At 41.0% G+C, this 13,330-nt stretch overlaps 1 protein-coding gene across 1 annotated transcript; it reads right to left on the reverse strand.

The window, feature by feature from the left end:
- Positions 1-6,920: 6,920 nt before the first annotated feature.
- Positions 6,921-13,100, reverse strand: rps6 (ribosomal protein S6). Its single transcript, XM_080721545.1, has 6 exons — positions 13,036-13,100; positions 10,908-11,039; positions 10,171-10,381; positions 8,995-9,141; positions 8,299-8,456; positions 6,921-7,055 (listed from the first exon to the last, which is right to left on the reverse strand). The coding sequence occupies exons 1-6, from the start codon at positions 13,039-13,041 to the stop codon at positions 6,960-6,962; spliced, it is 750 nt and encodes a 249-aa protein (XP_080577671.1). The 5' UTR covers positions 13,042-13,100; the 3' UTR covers positions 6,921-6,959.
- Positions 13,101-13,330: the final 230 nt, after the last annotated feature.

Here is a 13,330-nt window from a genome sequence, read left to right on the forward strand (position 1 = left end):
TACATTCATATTCATCACAGCAGAGACTCATGAAAAGCTATTATGAAAGGGTGTAATCTGCCACTTGACTTAACTGTATGGACCACAATGTAATTAACCGTATGCTGTATACGCAGAGCATATGAAAGAGTATTCAATGATATACTTTACCTGGCATCACTGGCAACCCATAGGCCAAGAGTGGCAGCAGGTGCCCACATAGGCCAGGAGTGGCATCATGGGGTGCCAGTCACAAGTGTTTGTCAAATGTCTTTCTTTGAGGGCAGTAAACTGGCACGGGCCATGCCTTCCATGCCTTATTTTGTTGTCCCTGAAATTCAGAACACAGATGGTGCAGCACATCATCCTCTCTGTAGTTGGATGTAGGCCTACCATCAGTACCCTCAAATAGCAACATGAGCCCCTCCTGTGGGGCTTCTTTGAATGGGACAGGTGCATATTTAGGAGAGTACAGGAGGGGGAATGATGCTAAAAGGAAAGAGCAATCATGGTCGGTCAGAGCAATGTAGCATCCTAACTGCATGCTCTCACGTCATTGAAAGCCCAATGGACTGTCTGCAGTGTCACTAGATTGTAAAACTGGCACAACATGGAGTCAGGTGGTGAAGATTGTGACAGAAGTGTATTGGGCACTTGTTACAAAAATAAAATAGACAGATTGAACTCATCAGACTGTAGGCCTATGTCTACAGTGATTCCCAAACTTGTTTCCTTTCCTCCCACACACACACACACACACACACACACACGCACACACACACACACACACACACACACACACACACACACACACACACACACACACACACACACACACTTGTCTTTCAAACATCCCCATGATTAGAGAAAATATCTGACCTACTACAAACTCCAGGGGTGTCGCACCAAATTCTGGGCCCTGGGTACAAGGATTCACTGTGGGCCCCACATGAATGTTCTTCCTAGGGGGAACTGGGAACGCAGCACATATAGGCCTACAAGATCTGTAGATCTATGCAAGTCTTTGAATATTTAAAATCCTTCTAAGATTTTTTGAAAAACCTATGTTTCTATGTCAGTGGTGCTCAAACCTTTTCATGTGAAGGACCCCCAAAATGTATTTGGCCACGGCGACCCCCATCTCAAAATATTTTGTTCCAGGTACCCCCCAGAAGCAAATTTTAGTTACAAATGTTCGCTTAATGTTAAAATACATTCAAAGATTTGCACACATTTTCATGACTTAAAAAAGAAGAAGAAAAAAAAGCAGATCTACAAGCTCCTGTGCGCTGTGAGCTTGTAGATCTGCTATTTTTCAATAGCTAAAGCATAAAATAATTAAGGGCCCTAACTCAGTCCCACTCTCTCCCCCCCACCCCCTTGTGACGCCCCTGACATACTCACAATTTGTCAGATAATTTTTGCTATTTCCAAACAGTCAGACAACATGCCCCCCTGTGATCTTTTGCACCCTCCACCACCCACCCCATTGACCCCAAGCCCAGACAGAAACACTAGCCTCTCTAGTCTGAGCCATTTTTACCTGAGATATGTTGAGTGAATAGGCCTAGATTAAAAAAAATTAACTCGCCCTTGATCGATTCGTGACCTTGGGGGGGACACTTGCAGCAGCTTGGGGCAAGAAATTAGTCAACACATTTTGGTTTATTTGTTGCCTTGTGTTGACCCGGTCCATTGATCGCTATAGGCTGAATATAACACGTGCCTATATATTAGCTTACGTAATATCCGTCATTTACTTGTTGACCGCGGGACTAGCAAGTGAAACACATTCTGAGAAGCGTTCGTGGGTAAGCTATGTGAGTGAGAATCTGATGGATTCTGAACAAGCTTTGCAATGTGTTTGATAACTGGATCGCCCATAAGTTGCATATTATAGCCTTATCCAACATGAAGTTTGAGTCATCTAGAATTCTAGTGTGCCTAGGCCTATTTTGTCTGCTGTGAATTCATTCAAAAGTTGTAGCCTTTTTTCCGACTTAAATTACATATTGTAATATTATGCAATTCTTAGTTTTTCCAGTGCAGTTTGCAGCTAAATATGACGATGAATAACCTCAACCTGTCTAGCCAGGTGAGTACAATCAAGGCTTATTATAAGCAATTAAGGCTTAAGTGACACTACCAGATTTGAGTTGCTTCTCTTGACTTCTTTCCTCACAGAATGTGGTTGTTAAACTGCTCAAACTACCGATGGTTCACTCGGCATGTACTGTCCTCTCAGTTTTGTATGGGGACACCAAAGATAGACATCCCCAAGTCTGTGAGGTGGTGGAGAATGGTATGAAGGCCATAACTTCCATGGTTTCGCCTGTCATTATTAGACTGGAGCCCCAAAGTAAGCATTGCTATATACTTTTGTTAAAAATGGTGTGTAGCCCATATGTTTCACAGACATCCCTCACCTCCTGTGTCACATGATAGCCTATCCATTTGGTTGTAGGCTTATGCAGGTTATACTGGTAGCTTATTAAGATTATTCTAATGCATCTCCTGTGTGTGTGTGTGTGTGTGTGTGTGTGTGTGTTATATAAAATCATAGAGTAGGCTATCTACTCATTAAATTGAGCTTTCTCATTGGGTTATGGGCATTGGTGTGGGTTGAATACATTTGGCAGCAAATCACACAGTAAAACTGTACATGTTCAACAATTCACATCTGCCATGGTTGTTAATTATGGCTTCACCCTCCCTGAAATATTTCTATAGTTTCCATGGCAAATGATCTGGCATGTATCGGTCTCGACTGGCTTGAGAACACTTTCCCTGTAGTCCATAAGCCAACAGAGCAGGTAACCCCATTTGTAGTTTCAAACAAAACAAAAATATTTTAAGTATTCATGTTAAATCTCTTGTGTTAAATTTGCCATTATCTTATACCACCCAGATCACTGCCAGTGCCAAGAATATGATGCATGACATGGCCAAGGATTTGATGAGCATTGCAGGCTATGGAACTGTGGAATGTGTACAATCCGGCATCTCCTGGGCTGTTGGGATGATGCAGGCACAGGTTTCAGATCCTCATCCTGACAAAAAGGCGGCTGTTAGGAGACTGTCACCAGTTAAGAGAGCCATCAGTGCAGCTACTCTGGAGCTGGACTCTGCACTGAGCCTGTCAGAGGCCCTGGTGGACCGAGCACTTCCCCCAACCAGTGCAGACATGGGTAAGTATCTCCATTTAGGCCTAGGATTATTGACTGCTTTAACTACTGAAAAATAGCAGATATACAACGCTGCGAGCTTGTAGATCTGCTATTTTTGAAAAATCATGAAGTCTTTGAATATATCTACTTAAAAGCTAACATTTGTAACTCAAATATTTGCTTCTGGGTGGTCCCTGGAACAACATATTTTGAGATTGGGGTCCGTGGCCAAATACATGTAATTTTGGGGGTCCTTGACATGAAAAAGTTTGAGAGCAGCATGATTTAGAAGAAGGATTTGGAAGTCGGGTCAAAGATCGGGTCAAAGATATTCATAGACTTGCACACATTTTCACGATTTTTCAAAAATAGCAGATCTACAAGCTGCCGCGCTGTGAGCTTGTATATCTGCTATTTTCCTAAGGTTAAAGCATACAATAATGGTTAAAGTGGTTAAAATCGAACGCGACTCGGGCACGTTCCAGGTATTTGAGAGTTAAAAGCAAAAAGACTATAACCTCCCATGCTCCGTATGGGGGACCGGGCTTTCTGCTCAGCTGCTGCTCTGCTGTGGAATGCCCTCCCTGACTACCTGAGAGCACCGCAGTCAGCTTTTAAAAGGGGACTAAAGACCTTTCTTTTTAACAATTTTGTGATGCCTTTCGTGCTTTTTAATTAGATTATGAGATTTGTTTCAAATATAAAGTGCGTTACAAATAAAATGTATTATTTATTAAAGATTGTCAAATTAATCATGATGTAAAACATGGCCTTCTACATGCAATTTCAAACTATAACAGTGTCTTCTGTCACTTCAATTATGCCCACCTGTCGCTGCTGCAGAAGAAGATGAAGACAAAACTGTGGAGGGCTTCGATCTGACTGTCAGGTCGAGCTTCTCTGTGCGACTGTACTCCCTCACTACCAAGCTATGTAGAAGAACCTACCACGTAGTTTGGGCCAAGATGCACACGGTAAAGGTCTGTAGTCAAAGGTCTTGGGTCTACTATTTATTTGGATTGGGTATCTAGACTCTCAAACTCTATCTAGAATCAAAAGTATCATGTCGAGGACCACGAAAATTAATATGTATTCAGATTTGTGTTAAATATTTTCAAAATGATTCACCGTTTTATAAATGGGCTATTTTTCAATAGTCCAAGTAAACATTTTGTTTAAAGTACCGATTTTGGAGCTGAAGCCTAGTGGTTCTCAATGTGGGATAGGGGGACCCCAGCTTGGTTAGCTTGGCTTGGTCCCCAGCAAAATAGGTTATGTTTAGAGCATCAGTCATGAAAGGGTTTTGAGAACCACTGCTGTAGCATATTAACGCATTTTGGTGGGGACACCCTGGAACCTCAAGTAAAATGAAAACCAGTGATCTAGATCAGTGGTTCTCAAACTTTTTATGCCAAGTATTTGGCCATGTTTTACAGTTCATTGAATTGTACAAAAAGGTATAGCCTACTTTTGAGCGGTGTTGTATTATTTATTATTTATTTACAAGTTAAGTAAAATGTAACTAATTGCAGGACAACTGGCTTGGTGTCATGGTGGAATGGAAGGATCATGTTCACTTAAAGCAACAACTGGAGGAGGTATGAGGCATTATTGTGATTGCTTTGATATCGGGATCATTTGGTTAATTTTGCACACTCAAGTAAAAACACTGGGGATTTTACTGTAAACTGCAATATCGGTCTGTTCACAAAGCTCCAATAGATCTTTATGGTCATATTTTGGTGTGCATAGCCTAGCACAAGTAACTCATTTCTGGGGTGTATAAAACTAGTTGGTTTATCTTCGTTCTTTACTCAACAGGTCTTGGGTTTTGTGTCCACGTCTTCAATTCCAGTCTACAAGGTGCAGACTGCAGTGACTTCGACCTGGAGCCTCCACCAACAGGCTGTGTGTGTTCTAGTCTATGTGTCACAGATGTACAACTTAATCAGTCCTTTATCAGATCAAATCCTGCCTGTTGGAGTTCAAATTTCCCTTGACGCTGCCTTTACCTATTTGATCCACAACATCTCCGTCAATGGGCTCGAGGAGCACATTTCCACCAGCACTTCACAAGTGAACAAGTGCCGAATGAGGATAAAAAAGCCACCCGTTAAGATACCCGCTGTTGGGTACAACAATGGGTGTAAGGGAAAGATTCACATTAGTGAGCTTCACTAATGTGAAACATGGAGATTCTTTTAGTGTTTGATGTTTTGATGCAAAGCTGATTTTTCTTTTTTTCTTGTGGGGCTTGGGTTGTTGAAATGTACAAATTCTATGCAAAATATTCAATAAAGGGTGATGCATTCTATTTGTCTGGTTGTCTTTATTGACTACTGCAGTAATATGTAGTTGCATGCTTTCAAATCCAAAACATGGCATGTGGACTGGATAGATTTAGCAAGTATTTAAACATTTTCCAGTTGCCAACTAAAAATTCAACCTTGTAAATCAGTGGGTTAATCCATTGTCATTATAGGTGTGCACCCAGCAACATGAACAGACAGCAGTAATGTTTGCTACCCTCAACAGGCCAATTTCAGTATCCCAGGAAACTGCCAGCTTTAATCCTTCATGTATTCAACCAAATAGTTCCTTGAATGTGAACTTGCATACCTTCTGCAATAACTGTCTTACATTTATGAAGGCTTAAATGTAATTGAATCCAGACTAGCAATTCAAGATCCAAGACTTTGGTTTCATTGAGTTATTGGTTTAACCGTTTTAACTTAAGACAACTTCAAGTTCATTCATGGTATTTTCATTTACTGCTCTTATCGTTTTAGCGATTTAGATTTCAGTGTGTGGGGGCATGCGTACAAGTGGCTAAATGTCTTTAGACACAAGCTGGCAATTTCTTTACTGTTTACTAACAACCCCCATAAGTCACATCTGCCCACGAAAGATTGCAGTGCATCTTGGGAATGGGCTTGTCTAAAGACATTTAGCCACTTGCCCCCACCACTGAAAAACAAAACCATTAAAATCCCTAAAACTAGAAAGCAGTAAATTAACATTTTACACTTATCTTCTCTAATTATCTAAAATATGAACCCTTGTTAAAAGGAAAAAAGTTGTCCTTCAACCCTGTAAGAATATCAATACGCCACCCTTTTTAATACCTTGCAACCAATTCAGTTAGAGGTTCCAATTTATCCTGTTCCACAACCACTGGATATTTTTTTTTTTTTCACTATACACCCACCTGTAATTCTATCAACTCATACACTCTTTAGCCCCTTTTCGACTGCAGCTTTAGCACCACACCACAAAAGTACCCCTACCGGTAAGAAACAAATTGACCCCTCTCTTGTGATGATACAATATACATTTTTATTACAACTATCCTAAATTATACACTATTAGAACTGTGATTATAATACACTATAAAATATGAATGTATTACTATGATAACTATAATAGATTATAATAGTGGTTATAACACAATAGAATCTATTATGTATTACAACTATATGCTGGTGGTCTAAATGAAAAGTCAGTGATTGATCAGTCATTATGAAGTGTTTGGCCCAGTTTGGCCTAGCTCAGACCTCTCTAGATTGAATCACGTTTAGTACCACTTTCACAACACTCTACCCAGGTCCTTGTAGTGGAAAACCTGTCACAAGTGGGCAGTGTGGTTTGGAGTGGTGTTGGGCCAGTGGAAAAGGGGCTATTGTGTCTTGTTTTGAGCATCTCCAGGCTACAATGAGTAATTATATTCCAGTCGTCTCAAATGTAAGGAGTGGAATAAAAATCAAGAGGCAAACATTTAGAACATATTCCTTTTATTTACTTTTTCAGGACATTTTACTTCTGACTGGACTCAGATTTGGATGTGGATGCCCTCAGGGAAGAGAGGCGGCGCCTCTTGGCGATTTGTTCCTGCCGCTTCTCCTTGGCCTCCTGTTTGAACAAACAAAAACATTGTGTGGTTCAAATACAGCTGCATGACAGTCAATGATTGCATCATATCAGTGTTTTAAGTTTACAAATATATATAATAAATAAAAACTTAACAGGGTTAAAGGCTTTTTTCCTTGCCACTATCAACAAATGCTTCCTCAAACTTGTGATCTGGCTTTCACTAGCAGCCTCATACCAACAGAACATACAGTTTGAAAGTCATAACCTTGGTTATGTTGTTGGCTAAAGATGGTAGACATTTCAAGATGTCTGTGTGGGTTCAGATAAGTAGTAATGAGCATTTTCCATACATTTGTATCCCCTTACTATAAAATTGAGTTGTAATTAGGAAAATTATTGTCAATTGCAGCCCCGTGTTTTGAATGGTTTAAAGGTTGCCTGACAGGGTGCCATCTGAACATACACATCACCTAGCCTGAGTATTTCCAACGTTACAAACAGAATCTTCAGTCACTTGTTATATTTATTTCGTTTTCCAGGATAAATGGGAAAAAAGTAAAAGCTAGCCTTAATTGGCTACCGTAACAGCCAGTATTTTAAGCAAAGGCCTACACCAGGGCTTCTCAAACGTTTTGATCTCACAACCTCATATTAGTGAAAGTTTGTGGCGACCCCATCATCCCTGTATCCCCACTGTCACCTGCCCGCGACCCCATTTTTGATCGTGAACTGCTGGCCACACCAATACCAAATGGAGACAGCATAAAACTGCCTACCTTGGGAAATAAGTGCTTCTTGCACCTTTTATCAGAGAATCCTAGTTATGCAAGGTGAAAATGCCACAGTACGTCACTCTGAGGGCCTTTTCACCTTGCAGGGTGTTGCAGCATTTCCAGTTGCTGTGATTTTCAACAAACACCAATTTAAATGGTTACGGGGAAAAAATGTTACCTAAAGTGGGACCTTAGATTTACTAACTAGAAATATGGCATCAAGTATGTAACAGACAGTTAAGTTATGCTTCCCTCCTATGTTAAGGTGAAAGAGATTGAGAGAACAATGCAGTTCAACAAGACATGGTAACGTCAGGTTGCATCTGGTAGAGCAGTTCCACAGTTACTCTGGCAACACACTATCCCCCCTTAGCGACTACAAGAAAGTCAAAGGGTCTGCTGGTGTGCCAAATTAAATTTACAATCTGTGCAATACATGTGCCATTAATACTACATCAGCAAGCATCTAACGCACAGCGACCAAATAAACCAGTGGAATAACCCCTTACCTTCATTCTCTTGGCCAGCAGTTTGGCATACTCTGAGGCCTCTTCCTTGTTTTTCTGGGTACGCCTTCTCTTCAAGGCAATGCGGCGCCTCTTGTGTTGCAGCACACGAGGCGTCACCAGCCTTTGGATCTTGGGAGCCTTGGTTCTGGGCTTCTTGCCTAATGAAAGAAGAGAACAAAGCCTGTTGTCAATGTCTTTCAAACAGAACTTGTCTCAGCTTATGAAGTTGTTTCTAAGAATTTCAACCAAATTAAAAAGAAAGCATTACATATTTCAATCATATAATAATAGGTACTGGGTCTATCATTAACACAAGGTGTATACATTTGTAGCCAGTACGCTGGCAAAAAAAAAAAAAAAAAAAAAAGTTACCCAAAGTGAGACCTTAGATTTACTAACTAGAAATATGGCATCAAGTATTTACGGAGAGTTATGCTTGCCTCCTTTATTAAGATAAGAGATTGAGAGAACAATGCAGTTCAACAAGACATGGTTTACGTCAGGTTGCATCTGGTAGAGCAGTTCCACAGTTACTCTGGCAACACACTATCCCCCCTTAACGACTACAAGAAAGTCAAAGGGTCTGCTGGTGTGCCAAATAAAATGTACAATCTGTGCAATACATGTGCCATTAATACTACATCAGCAAGCATCTAATGCACAGCGACCAAATAAACCAGTGGAATAAGCCCTCACCTTCTTTAGTCACTGGTCTCCTAACGACATACTGTCTCACATCGTCTTCCTTTGACAGGTTGAAGAGCTTGCGGATCTTGCTGGCCCTCTTGGGACCCAGGCGACGAGGTACAGTGCTATCAGTAAGTCCTGGAATTTCCTTCTCACCTGAGAGGCAGACAAGTCAGCACAGGGCATCCAAGTCAGAAAGTATCTTTTTTTTTTTTATGTACAGTATGCATCCATTGATTATATACAAAAATAAAAGCAGTAAATTTACATTTTTACATACAAGTTATTTGCACATATAAAAGTAATTGAGAGAGCAAATGCAGTTCAACCAGCCATGGTAAAGAAACGGGTCATATCTGGCATAAGCTCTACAGTTCCTTTGGCAACACACTATCCCCCCTTTTAACTACAGGGCAGTCAAAGGGTCTGCTGATGTGCCATGCAGTCATAATTGTTTCCATGTTAATATCCATACCGTTTCAATTATTTTAAAACAAATTTGTGGCAATAGCCGATCGACAAGCTCAAAATGCATTCAATGCTTGTAGATCGGTTATTTCCACATTTTTTTCCACAATCCCGATCCCGTCGGCCTTTGCTGCATGTCACTCCCCGTCTCTCTCTCCCCGTTTCCTGTCTACTTACAGTACTATCAATAAAAAAGGCAAAAAGCCCAAAAAAGGCAATGATTCACTACTTTAAAATAAGAGGTCTCAAACAATAAAAAGATTTTGGGGACATGGCAGCTAATTATATAGACAGCAAAACACCCTGAGCAGAGAGACAGAGTTTTAGTGTTTAATATGGATAAATTGCACGACATCAAGGTTGCATCATAGTCTCTAAAAACATTCAAATATAAACTCTACAAAGATACAACTGCCCAAAGCAAACCGCACATCTTTTTTTCCTTATTGCCCCGGCCAATTGGGAAAACATTTGTGTCAACCACTGAAACAGGCAGAAGATTCTGCTGCAGTTGGCGGCGGATGTTTGGTTTGATTTAAGATTTTATTAAGAGGTTTGCATAGGAAAAGGTACAGGACGCCGGTACAGTTCACAGGTCAACTAAAGAGATAAAAACCACAAGAAAGCTTTGGGTTTCCCATGTCAGACACCAAAGGTCAAAATCATTATGTCTCACGTTTGATGATTTTTTATTTATTTATTTATTTTTTTAAATACCTTTCTTGACAATGACCAGGTTGAGAACGCTGAGGTTGGCGTCAACAATGCAACCACGGACAGATTTGCGCTTGCGCTCGCCAGTCCTGCGAGGGCGGAAGCAGGAGTGGCCCTTGCTGAGCAGCAGGCGCACACGGCCATGGGTCAACACACCCTGCTTCATTGGGAAGCCCTGCTTGTCGTTGCCTCCACTGATGCGCACCACATAGCCCTGAATGAGCAGATGACATTAACATGTTACTGTACTGCATTTTAAGTGTCTGACATTGCAGACACATTTCAACAAATGTACATGAATAAGATACTTTGGAGTTAGGCGATGCATTTTATGTATCAGGTTATTGACTAGGTTTAATTTTACCCCAAGCTGGGAGTTCAGATTTTTCTGATTGAGGGAGTAATGCAGTTACAACTCAGACATGGTTATGTCAGGTTGCATCTGGTTGCAGCTCCACAGTTACTATAGCAACACACCATCCCCCCTTAACAACTACGGGGCAGTGAAAGGGTCTGTTGGTGTGCTTACAATGTGCAATACAATTAAATGCAAGTCATACTAAATCTACAGTGTAGTGCCGTTAATCTTGAGTTTCAAATGTAGTCCGACCTACACCTGGGGACCAACACGTGTTTCAATTAGTCTGATTGGCATAGAACATTAGTTGTATGACAATCAGACAAATGGCAGGCATAGGACTAAATTTGAAACTCATGAATTCTTTTCAAACTGTTCTTACCTTCCACTCATCACCCAGGGGGTCAGCAGAGACCTCACTGGCCATGCGCTTCTCATAGAAGGTACGCAGCTTTCTTTCATCGTCCACCTCTATCAGCTTCTGACAGCCCGTGGCTGGGAACGATATGTTCAGCTGTAGGAGACACAAACCAACCAACAATTGGGTTAGGTTATGCTGCAAAACATTTGCATCAAACATGCAGACCTCACATACTTTGTAGTGACAAAGGAACCTTCTTTCTTGAATTTCTAGAACTCTTGACTATAGTCAGATTTAAGACACCAACTAGGGTTACCAACCGTCCCTTAAAATACGGGATCGTCCCTTTTTTGGAAACTAAAAGACGTGTCCCGTATTGAACTGAAACGGGACGTGGATGATTTAATTGAGAAATGACAGCGATTCTGCCTGTCAGTGAGCTTCCACTCTGCTCTCCTCTGAGACAAGTGCTGCATCCCATTGCTGAGTGAGGTGCTGCGCTGTTTGTAAGCAGCCCATTGGCTTATTAACACAGTGTTGCTAAGACACAGGCTCCGCTGCCTACACAATCCGTTCCCATGGGCTGTAGGTACAGTCCACAGTTGCCTGCGCGAAAGTGCGAGCGATACGTCAGTACTCGGCTCAGAACAGTTTAATGTCTTTAAAAAAGAAAACGTGTGACAGAAGATTGTGTACAAACAGATTAGACATGAATCCATGATAGGTGATAGACTAAACAACAAAGTGAAAAAGCAATCAGAAAATAAGCCATGGATATATTGGTATTCCTGGGAGCACTACAGTATTTCTTGTCTGCCAACTACTAAAGCGACCCCAGACTGGCTGGTATGTGAAATAACATAAGCATGCGTTGATTTTGTTTTTAAAACCTAATGGTTATTACTGTATGCCAGTATGATTAAACTATTGTTGGGTAACCAAAGAGTGGGCACATGAGAACCAGGTAGACCTGTTTTGGAAGAAAAATAATAATAAAATACACTACATGATTTTAAGGTAATAGGACATGGCCCAAAGACACCCGAAATGATATTGTGAAAGGAAAAATGTGATTTAATATAGGAAAATGCCCGTTTTAGCCAACTTTATAACCGAAAATATCGCCGCACCTTTCCTCAGAAATATAATGAGGTGTCCCGTATTTGAAACTCTCGGAGTTGGCAACCCTAACACCAACATCAAATGTAATGGTATGTTTGTTTACAAGCAGACCAGATCTGCATAGCATGACATGAAGCTGCTAGCTACCGATTCACAACACTGGCAAGATTGCAGGTAGGTGGAAATATTAAGTCATTGGTTGTCAAAGTGGGGTCTGGGGACCCCCAGCAGTAGTTGGGGGAGTTCCAGGGGGTCCCCAGCTAAATGATGGTTAGAAACCAAAATATGGACCCCTGGGTATGTAATTTAAGTGTAAAAATGGAACCAAATCGACCTTAAAGGCTCCAACAGAGTCCAGGGTGAAGAGCTATTCACTTCACCTCGTTGTAGTTTCCTAGCTATCACCTAGGCTTTGTTATGTATTTTTAGGTGATAGCTAGAAAACTACACCGCGGTCAAGTGAATAGCCCTTCACCCTGGACTCTGATGGGTCCATTTGTACACTCAAGAGTTACATTAACATTGATTTTAAAATATAACTGGGTCTTCGAGATAGAAACGCCATTAAAGGGGGGTCCGTCCGTAGTCTAATGCATGTCAAACTGGGGGTCCTTCAAATTAAAATGGTTGAGAACCACTGCCGTAGCCGGTAAAGTTAGTCGGCTAACTCTGCTAAGCAGTAGCCTCTTTAACACAGCATTATTGAACCAAAATAGTACGGTTCGACACTTAGGTTGGGCATAAAACACAATATAGCATTAACACGTAGGCAAAGGTAAAACGTTATTTGAAAGTTCTCTTCTTGGGTGCACATTTTCTGACAGTAGGCAGCCATGTTTCATTGCCGTTCAACACTATGGACCGTGTTAGCTCCGTGTAGAATCAACTAACATCCTAAGTGGTAGAGCCATGTTTCACACAGCAGAATACACACATATAACAGGCAGAGCCAGGGCTTCGATAATACTGGATTATTTTATAGGTAATGTGAATATATATTGACAAATATTAAAGTAAAAGTTTGTACCTTCATCTTGCTAAACCGCCCGACGAAAGGCCACGGAAAAGAGACCGGATATCCGCTTCGTTGTCTCACATAGGCTGAAATATTCTCGCGAGAGACTATTCTCGCGATAACATAACGTTTTCATTATCATGCACGCTTTTATCATGGCTTTTATTTGGCCAAGAAGATATAATGCTGCTCACCATTGAAACAGTGGTGTAGAATAACTAAAAAGTGATACCAGCACAAATTATAAAATTTCCTGCACAATTCAGCACAAATTCAGCACTAAAGAATTACACCATTCTGCGAGAAC

Source organism: Nannobrachium achirus (genome assembly GCF_963921795.1).
Source record: "Nannobrachium achirus genome assembly, chromosome: 3".
Lineage (NCBI taxonomy): Eukaryota > Metazoa > Chordata > Actinopteri > Myctophiformes > Myctophidae > Nannobrachium > Nannobrachium achirus.